Source organism: Anoplolepis gracilipes, chromosome 10 (assembly GCF_047496725.1).
Source record: "Anoplolepis gracilipes chromosome 10, ASM4749672v1, whole genome shotgun sequence".
In the NCBI taxonomy this organism is placed as follows: Eukaryota; Metazoa; Arthropoda; class Insecta; order Hymenoptera; family Formicidae; genus Anoplolepis; species Anoplolepis gracilipes.
In genome coordinates, this window is record NC_132979.1 from 7718250 (window position 1) to 7735578 (window position 17329).

General features: G+C 31.9%; 4 protein-coding genes across 6 annotated transcripts; 2 read left to right on the plus strand and 2 right to left on the minus strand.

Moving 5' to 3' along the window:
* The first annotated feature begins 1347 nt into the window (after positions 1 to 1347).
* Positions 1348 to 5195, plus strand: LOC140670326 (dnaJ homolog subfamily B member 12). Its single transcript, XM_072900885.1, has 8 exons — positions 1348 to 2059; positions 2332 to 2485; positions 2664 to 2809; positions 2901 to 3041; positions 3138 to 3271; positions 3345 to 3460; positions 3548 to 3711; positions 3901 to 5195. The coding sequence occupies exons 1-8, from the start codon at positions 1927 to 1929 to the stop codon at positions 4014 to 4016; spliced, it is 1104 nt and encodes a 367-aa protein (XP_072756986.1). The 5' UTR covers positions 1348 to 1926; the 3' UTR covers positions 4017 to 5195.
* Positions 5196 to 6694: 1499 nt separating this feature from the next.
* Ada3 (transcriptional adaptor 3) lies at positions 6695 to 8959 on the plus strand. The gene is made up of 2 exons (XM_072900685.1): positions 6695 to 6851; positions 6937 to 8959. Exon 2 carries the CDS (start codon positions 7045 to 7047, stop codon positions 8407 to 8409), a length of 1365 nt encoding a protein of 454 aa, XP_072756786.1. The 5' UTR covers positions 6695 to 6851; positions 6937 to 7044; the 3' UTR covers positions 8410 to 8959.
* Positions 8960 to 10144: 1185 nt separating this feature from the next.
* On the minus strand, positions 10145 to 13860 carry Atpsync (ATP synthase, subunit C). 3 transcript variants are annotated; one of them, XM_072900687.1, is made up of 5 exons: positions 13656 to 13860; positions 13005 to 13094; positions 12701 to 12805; positions 11951 to 12056; positions 10145 to 10916 (listed from the first exon to the last, which is right to left on the minus strand). In XM_072900687.1, the coding sequence occupies exons 2-5, from the start codon at positions 13047 to 13049 to the stop codon at positions 10753 to 10755; spliced, it is 420 nt and encodes a 139-aa protein (XP_072756788.1). In that variant the 5' UTR covers positions 13050 to 13094; positions 13656 to 13860; the 3' UTR covers positions 10145 to 10752. The 3 variants fall into 3 exon arrangements, with proteins under 3 accessions (XP_072756788.1, XP_072756787.1, XP_072756789.1); XM_072900686.1 differs by having other exon boundaries at positions 13687 to 13859; XM_072900688.1 differs by lacking the exon at positions 13656 to 13860 and adding an exon at positions 13362 to 13550.
* Positions 13861 to 14695: 835 nt separating this feature from the next.
* LOC140670639 (mitochondrial glutathione transporter SLC25A40) lies at positions 14696 to 17253 on the minus strand. The gene is made up of 7 exons (XM_072901362.1): positions 16660 to 17253; positions 16116 to 16282; positions 15896 to 16030; positions 15638 to 15800; positions 15336 to 15532; positions 15166 to 15247; positions 14696 to 14995 (listed from the first exon to the last, which is right to left on the minus strand). Exons 1-7 carry the CDS (start codon positions 16793 to 16795, stop codon positions 14748 to 14750), a joined length of 1128 nt encoding a protein of 375 aa, XP_072757463.1. The 5' UTR covers positions 16796 to 17253; the 3' UTR covers positions 14696 to 14747.
* Between the last annotated feature and the right edge of the window lie 76 nt (positions 17254 to 17329).

Sequence of the window (17329 nt, forward strand, 5' to 3'; positions counted from 1 at the left end):
CACGAGCAGTAATATATCTTAAAATGCTCGAAAATTCGCTTCTGAGTTATTGGGAGAACATATTTCGCAAAGAAGGTATCGCTATAATCCGCGGGAAAAGCGATATCTTCTTTAAAGCGAAATATGTTTTCCTATTCATTCAGAAGCGAATTTTCGAGCATTTTAAGATATATTTTAATTATAAATATTATTTTGTACCACGTGTCACAATAAAACGATGATTCATGTTCTTGTTGAATCTATTAATATTGTAGACTTGAAAAAAAAGTACACAGAAATATTATATTAATATATATTACATTAAATATTATTTTAGCTGCGCGTAATCTATTTTCATTTTAATACATTTTATGAATAATAATAGGTATATGTACTATATTATAAAAATTATTAAAATTATTTTATGTACGTATATATTGTATAAAATATGTAAAAATATACATATATATTATTATTAAAATATTTATTTAATAAATTATTATAATTATTATGCATATACGCGCATATAAAGAATATTGTTTTCGCAGAGAGAGAGAGAGAGAGAGAGAGAGAGGGAGAGCGCTTAGATCGCGCATACTTTTCCTTCTCTCTGACGTCATGCGTTACGTAGTAAGAGAGGGGGAACGCGCGTAGCCATGACAGGTGGCGGCTGTGAGTCATTCATTTCGAGTCCGACAGGCATAGTGTCCGCACGTGTTCCCACTCCGTCGCCAGTGCGTGCATCGCAGACTCGCGTTCGGTCACCTGTCACCGCAAAGTCGAGCATATCATAAACATTTTTCGCTACGATAATACGTACGATAATACTACGAGAAAATATACGCGTTAAAATATATACAGAGATTTTAAAAAATAATATTGAATGTAATAAAGCATACACAAATAGCGGTTACAAAAATATACGTATAAAAAAGCGCATAAAATATATTTTAATCGATATGCTCTCAATCCTTTAGCATTAATTTCAAATGAATAAAATGCAAAGTAGGTTGTATTTTTCATAATCATTTAAATATTTTCATAAATCATTTAAACCACAGAGTACACACATTTAGCGCGCATTGATATTTGTATTTCTGAAATATTTATAAAATGTTCCTAAAATTCAAAATTAGAATATTCCAAAAGATTCTGGAATATTTAAAGAATGTACAGAGAATAATCAAATAAGCACAAAATATATGTTCTGATTTTTTATCATTTTGGATGATGAGCTTTTATTTTTTTCAAAAAATAATAAAATAAAAAAAACAATATTTATCTTCTGTACATGTATTAAAAAAATAGTTCATTTATTGCATATGCTTATAAATCGATCTAAACCGTATTTCTAATCTATATAATTTATACATATAACATGAACATGAACCGATTGGCTATCCATAACTCCTTGATTATCATCGAAAGTGGACGTGACTACGTAGTTCCAGATGATCGTAAAATATATGTATGCACCGCTAGTATCCAATCTCAATGGTGATGTGTGTGTCAGTGGTTGTCATGCGACTTTACATTCACCGTCTATGAAAACGCGGCGAAAGATAAAAACTTCACCCAATCCGCGTTGAACAAGTATGTGTGACAGTTGAGCACCGATATTTCGGAAACTTTTGGGATCCGCCGAATCAGTTTTCGCGGATCGCGCGAGAGTTTTTTCCTTTCCAATATATGTCCAATTGCGCGGCCAAAATAATCACAGGTGATTAAGTGACGTGATGGCGTTCGTCTATGCCCTTCGCGTCTGTTAATCGTCCACCTATTCGGTCGCAACGATGTTCGTGACGTGTGATCGAGTCGCACACCACGGTGGAGAGTGTTGAGTTCGACTCCCTTCGCGACTTATTTAACATATATTTCTGCCCTGTCACCGTGCGTGAACGATATATAATATAAGCTAGTAATTTGGTTCCCGACGAGACCAACAAGATGGACAGCAATAAGGATGAGGCCGAGAGATGCACGGAACTCGCGGAGCGGTTTATGCGAGAGAGAAAATACGAGGAGGCTGAGAAGTTTGTCCGTAAAGCCCAAAAGCTTTATCCGACGAAGAAGGCTGAGGGTACGTGTGGCTTCCAGCGGAGTAACATCGTTAAACAAATGTTGCAAATCAATCGGCGAGAATCTTTCCTCGCTTTTTATTGCATTGTATTCGTATTGTTTGTTGGCGGCACAAAAATTCTTGATTTTATATACATTGATTGTAAACGGAATCATGCACGCACGATTTTTATATTTTTCGTCTCGCAAAAGCAAGTTTCTGAAGACTTATTCTGGCAAAGAGCGGTGAAACAAGTATCATGAAAGAATAATCAAATAATTGTATGTTTATAGAATTGTTAGCGGAAGTGGCGATACTTTCAAAGCAAAACCAAAAACCTGAGTCTGCTGAGCCTACTGTTAGAAAACGTCAAAATGTAACTAAAGATGGAACACATTCCCAGACTAATTCTGAATATACAAAAGAACAATTGGATCATGTGAAAAGGTAGATACTTTAACGATGAAATTGTTTTAACAGCTCAAACAGATTAATTAAAGTAATATTCATGAAACATTTCTTGTTCATATTATGATTGTTTTGTTCATTTAATTATTATTCATTATCTGCTTAATACTTTTTATATATGAAATTTTTTTTTCTACAACAACACTGATTATTTCAGGATAAAGAAATGCAAGGATTATTATGAGATTTTAGGAGTCAGCAAAGATGCTACAGATAGTGATATTAAAAAAGCTTATAAGAAATTAGCCCTTCAATTACATCCTGATAAAAATAAAGCACCAGGTGCAGCTGAAGCTTTTAAAGGTAAGATATATTTGATACAGTTGTGACAAAAGAATTGTTTGTAGCAAATTATTTGTACATTTAAGTAAGAAATCTATCTGTTTTTTTACAGCTATAGGTAATGCAGTTGCTATTCTAATTGATGCGGAGAAGCGAAAACAATATGATCTGTATGGTCCTGAAGAAGAACGAATGCAGAGTGCACAACACCGCCAAGGTCATACACATTATAATTACACTCGCGGATTTGAAGGTAACAACAAAAGAAAATACTGATTAAATATAATAATATACATTATTATCATTTATGCATTAGAGAGTAATAACTAAAATATCTGTACATTTGTAGCTGATATCACAGCTGAGGAGTTATTTAATATGTTCTTTGGCGTTGGCTTTCCACAACAAGATTTTTATGTCCGTCGACCAGGTGGGAGATGGACGAGGCAACAAGACGCGCAAGCGCAACATACTCATGCTCAGGTAGAGTAGAACAGCATTTGTATTACTAAAACAATTTTTTCATTGTTTATTTATAACAAATAAAATTTTACAGCAAGCAAATGGATATACAACATTTCTTCAAATGTTACCAGTTTTATTATTAATATTGTTAACTATGATGAGTAGTTTCTTCATATCTGATCCAGTATATAGTCTGCATTCAAATTCGTAAGAATAATTAACATTGGCATTTTAATTTAATGGGAATCATTGTACAATAAAATAGACATATAATGACTGTCTTCTTATCTGCAGGAAATATTCTGTGGCTAGAACAACTCAAGGTTCACAAATTCCATATTATGTTAAAGAAAACTTTCACAGTGAATATCAAGGCAGTTTACATAGGCTAGAAATATCAATTGAAGAAGAGTACTTCAATAATTTAAGACAAGCCTGCGCTAGAGAGAAGAATTACAGTATGTATATAAAATAATTTCTCTTTTTTTCTCTTTTTAATATAGCTAACATGTCTTTAATTGTTGTTACAATAGTTATCTAATTTTCTTTTCATAAACCTTTTTCTTCTCTCTTTCTCTCTCTTTAAAGAGAAACAAGATGTTGGAAGAGAGATTTGAAAGAGATTTTATAAAAACATTATTTTTTAGGAGAAGCTATGATGTGGAAAGCCCGTAATTTCGGAGATCATGATTTATTCTTGAAAGCTAGAAATCTCGAAATGCCTTCGTGTAAGAAAATACAAGAACTGCAAGAGAGACTCTGATAGGCAAAAAATGTGAATTAAATAGAAGTCTATTGTAGATAGATGTATATTATATTTATACATAATATAATTGTCTTTGGGTGTGATGAAAATTTGACATAAAATGCAATTACATATATCAAGTTTCTATACACCTGGAGAGTAAATCATGTATTTCAAAGTCCACACAAAAAAACATATTTGGACTACTTTTTAGCTGTTTATTCTATAAATTATAAACTGCATGATGAATGACTGATTGTGCAAAGTGAATGAAGTTTTATTCTTTAATTGGACTCGCACGAATGAAAATATGTAAAAGGAAATTTCTTTCGTAGTTTCCTATTTCTTTAAATATACATAATAGTATATATAAATATATATATATATATACTATTCATTCTTGGACATTGTCTATATATATATATTAAATAACAAATTGAAAATTGGTATAAATTTTTAAAAATAATAATCAGCAATTCAAATATTTTCCATTTTCATTATTTATTCAGTAAATTTCAATATGCTATTAATGTCGTGGCATATATCGTAACAAATTGTAACAAATAGATAATAAAACTGTTTGAGTAGTTAATAATTATTAAAAAAATTTATACTAATATTTAGTTTGTTTTACTTAATATACATAAAAATTTATAAAAATCTAAACCCTCTATTGATTTTCGGACACTTTGTATGCACAGTCTGTTTAGAATTTAGTGCAACTAATTTTTTTTTTTAATTTTTTTCTGCCATTTTTTCACACCAGATTCTGAATAGACCATGTGTATATATATATATATATATATATATATATATATATATAAATTATTTAAAAATTATACATATATAGAAAAAATAATGCTTCTTGAACTTTTCATACAAATTTATGATGCAGTAACACATTCTTAGGAGATTTAATGGGCATTTTGAGTACTCATTCGTGAGTCAAATAAAAGCTTAGTACTTTCATTAGTCACACTCATACATAGATAACTTAGATGAATGAGTATATCATATGTATATAATTTCACGAATTTGCGAGTTCACAATTTATTTCATGATAATACTTTTTTCAATTGTAATTGAGAAAATATAAATGCATCTCAGTTATATATTTATACTTGGAATGTTATAGCACAGTGGCCTATTGGTATATGCATTTTTGGCAATTTTTAAAAATAAATTTGTGTTACACAATTTAAAGGAGAAAAGTAATTCGATAAGGATATATATGTCTAGATATTTTAAATTCTCAATCATTAGCTATTTTTTCAAGTCTCTTAAGCTCTATATTGAATTATAGTTAATGATTTTATAAACACATATAAAATTTAAGCAATATTTTAATTTAAGTGAAAAATACAGGCAACATAGGTCTGTTCTTTTTAACTGAATTAATGCAGTGTCAGTTCAGCTAAAAAAAATAGACTTAATATGTCAAATTGCCATCGTTTTTCATGAAAAATTTATGCTTGTCTCGACATTTTTTATATCAATTTTATAATTATAGAGAACATATATATATTATGCATTGACATAGTATTGTTGAAAAGTTAAATTAAGATTATCACAATTTTAATATATTAAAAAAAGTATAAAAAATTTTTAATATATATTTAATAATAATAGAATGATATATATCTAATAAAATCTTATATTTATTTCTAGAATTGATAAAAGAATTTTTCAATATTTGTATAAAAATTTATTCAAGTTGATACTTGGTAGTACTTCAATATTTTCTATTTCATTTTGATCTGTTTTTTATTAGTTGCTAGCAATAGAAATTCTTAGTAGCACCTGAAATGGAAATAGAGGGAAATTTGTTTTAATGCTGAAACAATATATAAAAGACGTTTGATATGTTATATTTCTTTGTATTAGATAAAAAATTAAATTATAATTGGGGTGATAAGTTACAAGAATATTTGTGTGATTTCAAATATAAATAGTATTAAATCTCTGTGTCGAGATATATAATAATAGCATGCGTTTTGTTATATAATTACAAATCATATAATTTATCATATAAATTAAGTTATAATTAATATATTAGCAATTTTTAGCGTAGACATATTATGATACAAATATATCATGTTTAAAAAAAATTGTTTTTTTTCTGTTTTATAATTTAATAATTTTAGATACAATTAAATTAATTTTGAAGTATATATATATATATATATATATATATATATATATAATATACACACACATACATACATTACATATATCAAACCTTTTTTTCATTTATTTCTTTTGATTATATATGAAAAAAAAAATTATTTTGACGAATGTAAAAAGCGAGAGAAATTTAGGCTGTTATATAAGTTTGTTGGATGCCAATTTGACAATCAGGTGATTTCGAAGATTTCATACGATGTATGTATGTAGGCAATTAATAGATCCCATGAAGGTAGAAAAAAAAATTTTATTAATAAATATTCATCCTTTTTTCAAAGTACACGCTTTCTTTATTTCTTAATGTAAGTTTCATATAATAGATAGAATTTATTTTCTCAAATGTCAATGATTGGTCAAATTTCAGTCTTAAAGCCGGTACGATATTGGTCTGTCGCAATGTCGAAAGTAGTAAGAGATTAACCAATCATATTGGAGGATTCTTTTAACATTGAACTGTGATTGGAAATTTCTTTGAACCACGGACTTAAGGCTTATACACACGTAACGACAATCGTAAAGCGACTTTGTGTGTGTATATACATTCTGAGAATCACTGATGTGAATGTAATACGAGAATATTTTACTGAAAACGATTATAACCTATAATCTGTGTAATTATATTATTTATATTATTTATACGTGACATTTTATTCTTTAAAATAAGATGAGGTAAGTGATTAGAATAGCATTTATAATTTGATGATACTAATCCCTGAAGATTTCTTAACGAAATGTTAAATAATCATAATTACAGATGTAACATGATATCTGCCTGAGAGATGTCAAATTAATTAAATATAACAACAGTATTTGAAGTGACAACTTGATTATTTCTCGTTGTTGACTCTCGTCATTTGATAATATGTCGGGAAAAGGAAAGCAGAGTTCTAAGAAAGCTGTTGTCAAGGTACGCGAGTCCGGAAAGACCGCGCAATCTTCGCTGATAAACACTGACACGAATTCTGAGACGCCAGAACCGACGACATCTCAGGCAATATTAAAGACGGTTGACAACGGTCGACACCTGCCAAGATACACCAACATCCTGAAACGTACGTCGGAAGAAGGTGTGGGCATGGAAGATCTCGACATTCTGCAATTGGAACTGGAGACGCTCCTGTCAGCGGTTGTTGTACGACACCGCACTCTTCAAGACGAGATCGCCAACTTGTCGTCGAAAAAACACATAGAGAACGTAGAGGCAGAGGAACGCAGAGACAGAAGATCGAAAAGCGGGAAGAGCGTGCCTCTACTCAATAAGAAAGTACGCGAGGAGAAGTTTAAACCAAAGGAGGTCAGTACTAAAAATCAGTCGCTTTTGTATACGAAACTGTACACGCAGAGGGCAGCGAGAAGTTCAGCCACCCAGGTAGCGTCGAATCTACATGAAATTGGAAGGATAGAGGGGTCTAAGTCGGATGCGCCAAAGCTGCTTCTACCGAAAAACGATACGCCCAACAAGTTCTGGGCATCGGTGGATCCCTATTGCACTGACATTATGCCCGATGATATTAAATTGTTGGAGGATTTAATCGCTACGCATGGTGACATAAGTGATTTTAAGAAGATTCCACCCCTTGGTCGTCATTATAGCCTAATGTGGGCACACAACGATTTGTTGCAAGAGGAAGATGCAGCCAACCCAAACAGGGAAAAGAGGAAGAATCGTACAGATATGTCCCACTTGATATCCAAAGGCGAAAAGAAAGCTAACGGTATCGCGGGACCTCTTACTCAACGACTCGTTTCTGCGCTTCTGGAAGAGAAAGTGTACGTCGGGAATAATAATACAGAGAGTAAATTATTCCGAGATGGAGACTCGCCTGTTTTGAAGGATCTGACTATTCAGAATTCTATTAGCTTGGAGTTACGAATGCACAAGGAATTGGTTGAGCAGGGAATTTTGGAACCTGATGCGCAGAAAAAGAATCAAGAGGATGATGAGATTCTTGCAGAAATTAAAAGATGTCAACAGGAACTAGCTGCATTATCTAATCACAATGTTAAACAGCTAAAGAGATTATTAAATCTAGCCCAAGAGGAAAGTAAAAGGCAAGCATTGAAACGGAAAATTAATACCGCAGACAACGAAGTGATAGAGCATTATAAGAAACTGAGTAAAGCCAAACAAAATAAGGAATCCTTAACGAAAAAGGACCAGGAGAAAGCGTGGGCATGTCTACGGGAAAGGGAGAATTTGTTGGAACAATTAAATGCTACCAAATAATTTAGTAGAATCTATAGGTTTTATACAACAGAACGAAATAATTTAAGAAGATATTTCTTAAATATGTCGTATAGTCACACCATAATACAGATTTTAAAATCTTCAATCTGTCAAAAATGTCTGTAAAAAATATTTAACACATTAATACTCTGTATTTTCAGAATATGTGTACATTGTTAATTCTTTAGATTAAAAAGTGCATAGACTTAATATACAAAAAAATTGTGTATTGTGAAAATTAAATTGCACATAAATGTAAATGTTACACATTTGGTCCGAAATTGAACGTGCATATTTTCTCAACAATATTGAGATTAAGTTATAGATTTTAATGCAGAGAAGTTTGAGTCTGAATAATATTCAAGTATAAACACATAAGATTTTTTTTTATTAAGAAAGTAATTATAAATTTGCCACTTTACAGGACCTAAATTATGTTAATAATTTATGTTAATAATGAGAGAAAGAAAGAACCTAATTATTATATAATACTCACAGTTTCATCTTTATCTAAAAATAATTTTTCAGGACTAATTTTTATTGATATTCCATTACATATCAATAAAAATGAATTCTCTCTTTAATTGGAAATTTTTAGTTTTTTAGCTTATAATTTTTTTTTATAAATTATAGATTTTATAATTCATAAATAAAATATAAATATATAATTCACATATATATATTTAAAATTTATGCTTGCACTTATGTGCATGTTAAACTTGAGACTAGAATTAAGAAAATTAGCAAATTATGAAAATCAGAATGCATTATCTTTGTTCAGTAATATAATTGTTAAATTATGTCTATTTTGAACAAAAATACATTGTAATTACATGTACTTTAACATTGTAAATATATGTATTCTAACATATTCATATATGTGTGTGTGAAGCTTGATTTAAGAAGTAATTGCAAGATTTAATTTTATATTCGTGATTGTGATATATTAGTTTATATTCAATATTAATAATTTTTTAAATGCTTAGTAATGTTTTTATCACATTTGTAAATGATATTACATTTCATGCATATATACAATTTAAATATAATAGTTAAATAGTTCGAGTATGCTTTTGCTGAACAATCTAGTACACAATAGTAAATCGATTATGGAAGATTTATACTGCAGTCACAATTGAGTATACGTTAGCAAATTTGTGAAATATAACACCACTCATCTTTAAACTTTTATAAAGCTTACATATCTGCGGATCTTCGTTATTAAAGCAAAAAAATTTCATTTATTTGAGATCTCTAAAGTGGATAATGCGCACGTTGTTTATATACATACCATTGAATAACTTTTGTTGCTTAGAATAGGAATTGCTAAAAACTTGATTATATAATTAAATATAAATACAATAATTAAAAATAAATTCTTAATACATTATATCTTTATACTATTGCTAAAGTGAGATATATTCCTTTATAATTGTATTATCTTTTTCATTATTATCACTTTTATTTTTGTGAACACATTGAATCATTATTATGCAAGTTTTACGAGACAAAATTTTATATTTCGAAAAGATTATATAGTTACTAAAATAATAATTAGTACGTACTATATAGTATGTATTACAAAAAAAAAGCTTACATTTATACATAATTTATATAACTATGTGAATATAAGAAAAAGCAGATTCGATTTATTTTTCGAAACTACAAAATATCTTCGAATCTAGAGAGGCAGAAAAGGAAATTATGCAAACAAGTATTTATAAAAATCCATATGTTCACGACAAAGATGTTTATTCGGTATCACTGTACAGTTTTTGTTTTTTTTTTATCGTCAAGAGTTATCTCAACAACGTGCGTACGCGACGGCACAACAATGATGAACCCTTCAAGGTGACAAGAGGATCTTTTCGAAAAAGTATACTATTTCGCGTAGGATACTATAACGGGGTGTGAGTACCTACGTGCATAGGTATGCGGATGGATGAGGCTGTCGCTTTTTTTCTTTTCTTTAACTTTCAATAATGTCTTATTCTTGTTTTTGTTACACTGAAATCCATTATTTTATAACAATGTGAATTATACGCTACATGAGACAGTAGGCCATGAAATAATTACAACAAGCTGAAGATTTGGGAGGGGGCCGGGACGATCCGCGGATGATGACATGTAACTACATGTAGCTCTTAATTATAATTATAACTCTTGTTCATTGCCGCGCCGTCGCAACCCCACCAAACCACGAAAATCTGAGCTTCTCTAATGATTTCATGGCATCCCGCGCACCAGAAACAGCCGCCGCCTTTCCCCATCGAGCCAGACGACGCTGCCTTGGCAGTGACGCACTAAAACTATATCAGCAATTTCTTATGCAGATATTGTGGCTTAGAAGGCGAACAGGAGCAGGAAAGCCATCATAAGACAGAAGAGACCCATAGCCTCGGACAGGGCAAAGCCCAGAATGGCGTACGAGAATAGTTGTTGTTTCAAGGAAGGATTCCTGGCATAACCGATGATCAGCGAACCGAATACGGATCCAATACCAGCACCTGGAATAGCAATTCGTCGACTGTTATGGAACAGAATTATCTCTTGAACAGAGTAAAGGATTTTATTGCTGATACTGATGTTTGCAACATGTACTGTACATATATAAAGTATTACATAACAATCTATGCATCCTACTTTAAAACTAGATGTTAAAACAATATGTGAATCGAATAATTGAATTTATTTTGTTACATATCATATCATATACATGTATTGCAAATGAAAAAAATCAAATAATAACTTCACTTTCATAAATAGGGATCTGGTCCAAGGAGAGTTGGGTTCAAAAGGCAAATAGTATGAGGAACGCTATCATCAAGCAAAAGAGGCCCATTGCTTCTGATAGCGCAAATCCAAGGATAGCATAGTTGAAAACTTGCTGTTTCAGGGAGGGATTACGTGCATAACCAATTATTAAGGATCCAAAAACCAGACCAATACCAACCCCTATAATATAAGAACAAATAAACTTTTTTAAAAACAATGTAAACTTAAATTAAAACAAACATATAATATTATTCAATTTATATTTTGTCAATTATTCATGTCATATAAAAACAAAGTAAATATATCACATTTCTGAATATAAGTATCCTAGCAAATTGATATAATAAAAAAAATATATATATATAAAATACAAATAAGGATATATAAAAACTACAAGTTTTAATTACTTGGAAAGTATTGAAGTTCTTATAAGAACACTTGTGGGAAAGTTAATTAAACATGTTATTGATAGAAAGCATATGTATTTGTGTACATTATAGTGCATATAATTATTTCAAAATTACTAAACATCAGATTATATATAATCTATATAATCATTGCATAATAACAGATTACACATAATCACTGTGTAATAAATTGCAAAGAGATTTTTATATAACCAATTCAAATAATTAAATATTTTATTAATCAATCTGTTACTATACAGATTCTATTGTTTTATTAAAATAATATTTTTCATGCTATTGTGCAAAATTGTTTTTCAACAATTGATAACTGTGTATTGATACTTTTGCTAGATACGTACCAGATCCTGCTACACCCACAGTGGCAGCACCAGCACCAATGAATTTCGCAGCAGAGTCAATGTCACGACTGACTGTCGAAGTTTGGAAGCTACGCACAATCGGTGACTGACACCAAAATGTCACAAGTTAGATATTTTCAATATTAATTCTTAGATTACACAACAAAATAGATATAATATTCTTTTTTCAAAAGGAACTCTGTTTTATAATTTCAGTATACATAATATTTCAGGGATATAACAAAATTTATTTCATGGTCTTTCTCTGTCACATTTATTGATTTCAGAGTATGACTCAAATATTTAGTAAAAAATTGCTCTAATTGAATAAATTAATAATCAAAGCAACACTTTTATACACTAATCAAAAACCATTAACAATTTGTCATAAAGAGATACAAGAGATGTACATTCACATTTGTCAAAAATCATGACTTAAAAAAATATTAAAATCCCATAAAATCTTAAAAAAAATCAATAAGCAATGCTACTTGATATCTAATTGAAACATCTATACATTCTCATTTTCACATAATTGTTGTACAATTTTGACCCCAAAGAGGCGACTAATGGTGACCTATATTTCTTTTTATTGACACAAAGGTACGAAAATCCCGAAAATATCTCAATTTATATTAATAAAACTCAAAATCATCGGTCGATGACGCCAGTCACCACTTATATAACCTTGATCTTAGAAAAGTTATGCAATATGCAGGGGGGAGAAAAATGAAAGAACAATCTACTCACCAAACTGACGGGTGTCTGAATTTCATTCTGCTGTTGTAAGTACTGGCTATGACTGATCACGGCATTACTCAGTGGCCGTAGATAGGTCTTGGTGCCGGAGATCAACTGCAAACGGAAGTAGAAAACGTGCACGTTTGGTAAAAGATGCGAGGAAACATTATATAATATTACACACACACACACATATATATATATATATATACATATATATACACATATATATATATATATATATATATATATAGGAAAACTTGTCGAAATCGGGGATGGATTTTTTCTGTTTTTTTTTTCTTTTTCAACTCACGGTGGATTTGACGACGGGCGCGATGAATCGGCTGCAGGCGTACATGATGACGTTTGCTGTGGTACTGTGAGATGACTTCTAAGTCCGAACCTGGAAAAAAAATCCGAAAATACGCGCACGGTTAGAGACTCCTCGCGAGAGGACACCACCTCCACCACCCTCGCGACCTTCGTGAAAGAGCTGGCCGCGGGTGAAACAGCCGTGGAATCGAACCGTAGAGGGAACGTATATTACGTAACGCCCTCAAAGTCGTGTGGTCGATCCTTCTCGCGACAATTTCTCGGGAAATTCGTTCGTCCCCCCCGGGAGCTCGCCCGCGACCAGCTTCGAGCGGATGAGCGCGTATGACGTTCGTACGTTCGATCTAATCCCGGCGACGGCGACGACGACAAATGCCGGGCGGCAAACTCTCTCTCTCGACCACGCACGTTACGGTAGAAAATGGCCGCTCGCTCTCTCCCTCTCTCTCTCTCTCTTTCTTCCCAGGCGATCCCGCACCAAGAGAATCGATCGACGGATGAATAAAAAGCGAGCGATTCAATATCCCGGACCGAGCCTCGCGTTCCCGACGAGATCGCGGACACGCGGCTGCCTCTTCCCCGACCGAGCCAGATCCGAAATCGCGGACGCGATCGATTCCGTTTTACTCACTTGCCGAGCAGCAGCGGGCGGTCGCACTTACCAGGTAGCAATGTCGCAAAGAGACGGCCCTTGGAATGTTAAGTCGCGTATGAGTGGAAGGCGAGCGCGTGCGAAACGGCCTGAAACTGGCGACAGGATCGACCTATCTCGAGCGCGACTGCCAACTGAACGGACCGACTTGGACTTGGACTTCCGCGAGAGCCGTCTCCCTGACCGACGTTCGGTTTATCGACCAACCGAATTTAGCCGAGAGGACCGACTCGTGCGCGGCGGATGGTCAGTGCAAGCACCGGGACGTTTCCTCGAGGGCCAGCCGGCCTCTTTATTTGGGTCTGTCAAATCGTGAGCCGTCCCGTAAAATCGGCATTCGATTTAAACGGACGGAGGTAACGCATGGATTTTTTGTGGCTCACCTTTAATAGCTCGTTTGACTCCACGTCGATTGTCGCCGCGTGTGATATGGCGTTAAGTTCCGGTGCAAACGTCTGAAGTTTGTCCGATTTCCTTTTCCGTAAAGTATGCATGACGAGGGTAATTCGAAAGGTTCTCGGCCTGTCAAAAAAAAAAAAAAAAAAAAAAAAAAACATGATTTATGTCAAATTTTTTTACTTTTCCATGTAATCTCTTCAGCTCAATTCCCTTATTCCAACATTTTTATATCGTCTGTATAATACGATTTTTCTCAACCTTCAAAATAAACATTAACTTGTTACATTCAGTTTAATTTGCAAAGCTGTATAAAAATTAATAAATGGTCCATAATCATGTGTATTATATTTTTTGTTCTATTAAAATGTAAAAGAGAATGAAAAAGATTAAAATCATAAATTTATAAAAAAAAAATATTAATTCCTTTTGTATATAGTGTTTTATTTTAATCTTACCAAGCAGAATATCTCAAAAAATATAAAAGATTCAAAGTCAAATCAAAACAACTTATATTTAAACATTTTTCTACATTTTCCACATTTTTCGAGATATTTGTCTGGTAAGATTAAAATGAAATACCATATATATATGTTTAAATAATTCTATATAAAATAAGAAACTAAATTAAAACAGCTTTATTGTGAATCTGTACAATTTTTTATGGCAGGTACATCATTCCGTACTACTAGGTTTATGTTGCAATAAGTGTACATCGTGTTCAATGTCAAATCCAATGGCTTTTTTAGCATTATACGATTGGAAGAAACGCTTGCCGTGTTCGAAAGTAGCAATCATAATTGCGCAAGCAGGGGCTACTTTTACCAAACGTGGTGTTAATCCCGCAAATAAACCCTTCAATCCATTCTGATGATAGATCCTTTGGATTATGGACCATGTATTGCTACTTCGAATAGGTTTATCTACAAATTCATAAAATATTTTGCAATATAGGTTCTTTGTTTACATTCCAGTTATTATAAAACTTCTGAGATAGACACACAAGATAACTACACACACAAATTTTTATACACAACTAGATACAATTTATATTAATCAAATTACTATAGATGTGCTCATCGTACATATTTACCTGAATAAATTTCCTTTTCACCCATTTCAATTTGCCTATGAGTCTTTACTACATCAAATGGAATAGTGAAAACTGCTGCTATCTGTAACAGTAATAATATTACAATTGAGATGATAATATATGAAATATTATATAATAATGAAATATATTTTCAAAGAAAATATACATACAGATCCAGCTACAGCACCTGCTGCCAGATTAAAAGTGAAAGTTTGCTGCGAAATGTAGAAAATCTTCTTTATAGTCTCATAATTTAACCAGTATATAGCACTAAAAGGAACATCACGAAGAAGTGTTGCACCCAGTCCCATCCACAAACCGGAAATACCACTATATCTCACAACTGTTTTTAATGCCTGTGTTAATTCTGGAATATAAAGCAAATTGATAAAACTTTATGTCAAACATTCTCTCTCTCTCTTTCTCCATAATAATTTAATTTCATACATATATTATAATTTTTTTACCCTACCTGCATAAGTCAGTTTCTGTGATTGCATTTTTGTTCTTATCAACTCCACTGGACTCACTAACGTGGCAGCCCAAATACGTGCCGTACTACCAGCTAAGATAGGAATCCAAAAGGGTTGTTCCATATTAGTACTTTTTTTTCTGAACTCTTTATTATATGTATCCTAAAAATGATATAACATCATTAATAGTAATATTTTGTTCAGACTTTCTAGTTACATATTTGTTAATAAAACATAGGAAAAAATATATTTTTTACCTTGAGATATATTCTCAATTGTTCGTAGGAAACAAAATATACAACAGTTGCAGGTATAGCTAAAACAAGGGTGGGACTCAAGCCACTCCATAATGATATTACACCTTCTGTTCTACTTATTTTTATCAGAGCATCCTAGAAAAAGAAAGAAATGGATATAACCAAGACATTAAAATATTGAACATTGCATTAAATTGCACTACACACAATTATCTCATACCACTGTTCCGTTGAACTTTCCATTTCTTCTCATCCATTCGGGCATATTACCATTGGCACAAGGACACAAATGATCCATCAAACCGTTGCAATAAAGATAACATTTGTTGGAAAGCATTGCTTTTTGTTGCGTTTGAAGACGTATCTTTACCACATCCAATGGAGTTACTAAAAATATATAAATATTTCTAAATTGTAAATTACATTTAATTTGCTATTAAAAAATACATAATTAACAAATCATGATATAAATATGTTGTTTATATAATTCAAAAATCAAGAAATCTACACATATATTGTATTAATTAAAAATTGTATAACAGAATAGAAACAATTTAATTTTGTGATCTTCATCAAACTGCAATAAATGATTCCAAAATTGTATAAAATTTGAAATATTGATACAATATATATATATCTTCGTCTTTTTCCTAAATTATATTTTATATAAATTTCTAATTATTTTATAAGGAATATATTCTACATACAAAGCAACACACAAACATTTTTATTAAATATATTAATACATCAATAGAAAAACTTACCAATCACTGACGTGATAAATGCACCAGTGCAAGAAGCTATAATTTGCTGGTATGGTCTTATACGAAATCTTGGGTCATCCAAGTCAACGTTTGACATGTTACTTAGTTTATTCATCGCGTAGATGATGTCTCTCATACACACTTTAATCAAATCCACACATTGACAATTAAATAGAAAATTTTCCCGAGGGAAACTCTAGAAACGAGCCGTCATTGGCGCGATATATCGTGGAAATCAAAAGATAACACTCGTGACATCGCGATAGGTTTATTTTTTGTTAGCACGTCATGTAATAATTAACGAAGTGTCCCTAACGGTATCTTATTGTTAGTTAACCTTCTTCTTGCACGTGCCTGACATTTCTTGCATCATCTAACGTTGCCGGCTAAGCTCGTGGAACGTCATCCAGATTATCGGTTTATCTCCGAGTTTTTGCGAATGACATAATTTGTTTATCGACCTAGAATCGCCGGCTCAGTCATTAATATGACATGGCACTAATATTTGGAAATTTCAAAAGAAAAATTCAATTCCGTTTTATTCGCAACCTGTTTCAGATACTTACGTACGATACGTATCAAACGTATTGAACAAAATCCTATTCTGATTGGCTAACCTGAAGCATGACGTTTGTTTATCTACGGCGTGGAAAAATAGAACTGGCTAAGA

What these genes read in the sequence shown, in the direction of transcription:
- LOC140670326 (XM_072900885.1), top strand. Translation starts at nt 1,927, where the DNA reads ATGGACAGCAATAAGGATGAGGCCGAGAGATGCACGGAACTCGCGGAG. An exon ending in CAATTGGATCATGTGAAAAG is followed by an intron (nt 2,486 to 2,663) that starts GTAGATACTTTA and finishes TGATTATTTCAG; the next exon opens with GATAAAGAAATGCAAGGATT. An exon ending in TTACACTCGCGGATTTGAAG is followed by an intron (nt 3,042 to 3,137) that starts GTAACAACAAAA and finishes GTACATTTGTAG; the next exon opens with CTGATATCACAGCTGAGGAG.
- Atpsync (XM_072900687.1), bottom strand. Translation starts at nt 13,049, where the DNA reads ATGTACGCCTGCAGCCGATTCATCGCGCCCGTCGTCAAATCCACC. An exon ending in CGCCCGTCGTCAAATCCACC is followed by an intron (nt 12,806 to 13,004) that starts GTGAGTTGAAAA and finishes TTCCGTTTGCAG; the next exon opens with TTGATCTCCGGCACCAAGAC. An exon ending in TTCAGACACCCGTCAGTTTG is followed by an intron (nt 12,057 to 12,700) that starts GTGAGTAGATTG and finishes TTTTGGTGTCAG; the next exon opens with TCACCGATTGTGCGTAGCTT.
- Ada3 (XM_072900685.1), top strand. Translation starts at nt 7,045, where the DNA reads ATGTCGGGAAAAGGAAAGCAGAGTTCTAAGAAAGCTGTTGTCAAGGTA.
- LOC140670639 (XM_072901362.1), bottom strand. Translation starts at nt 16,795, where the DNA reads ATGAGAGACATCATCTACGCGATGAATAAACTAAGTAACATGTCAAAC. An exon ending in GAAAGTTCAACGGAACAGTG is followed by an intron (nt 16,031 to 16,115) that starts GTATGAGATAAT and finishes TTCTTTTTCTAG; the next exon opens with GATGCTCTGATAAAAATAAG. An exon ending in TGAAAAGGAAATTTATTCAG is followed by an intron (nt 14,996 to 15,165) that starts GTAAATATGTAC and finishes ATGAATTTGTAG; the next exon opens with ATAAACCTATTCGAAGTAGC.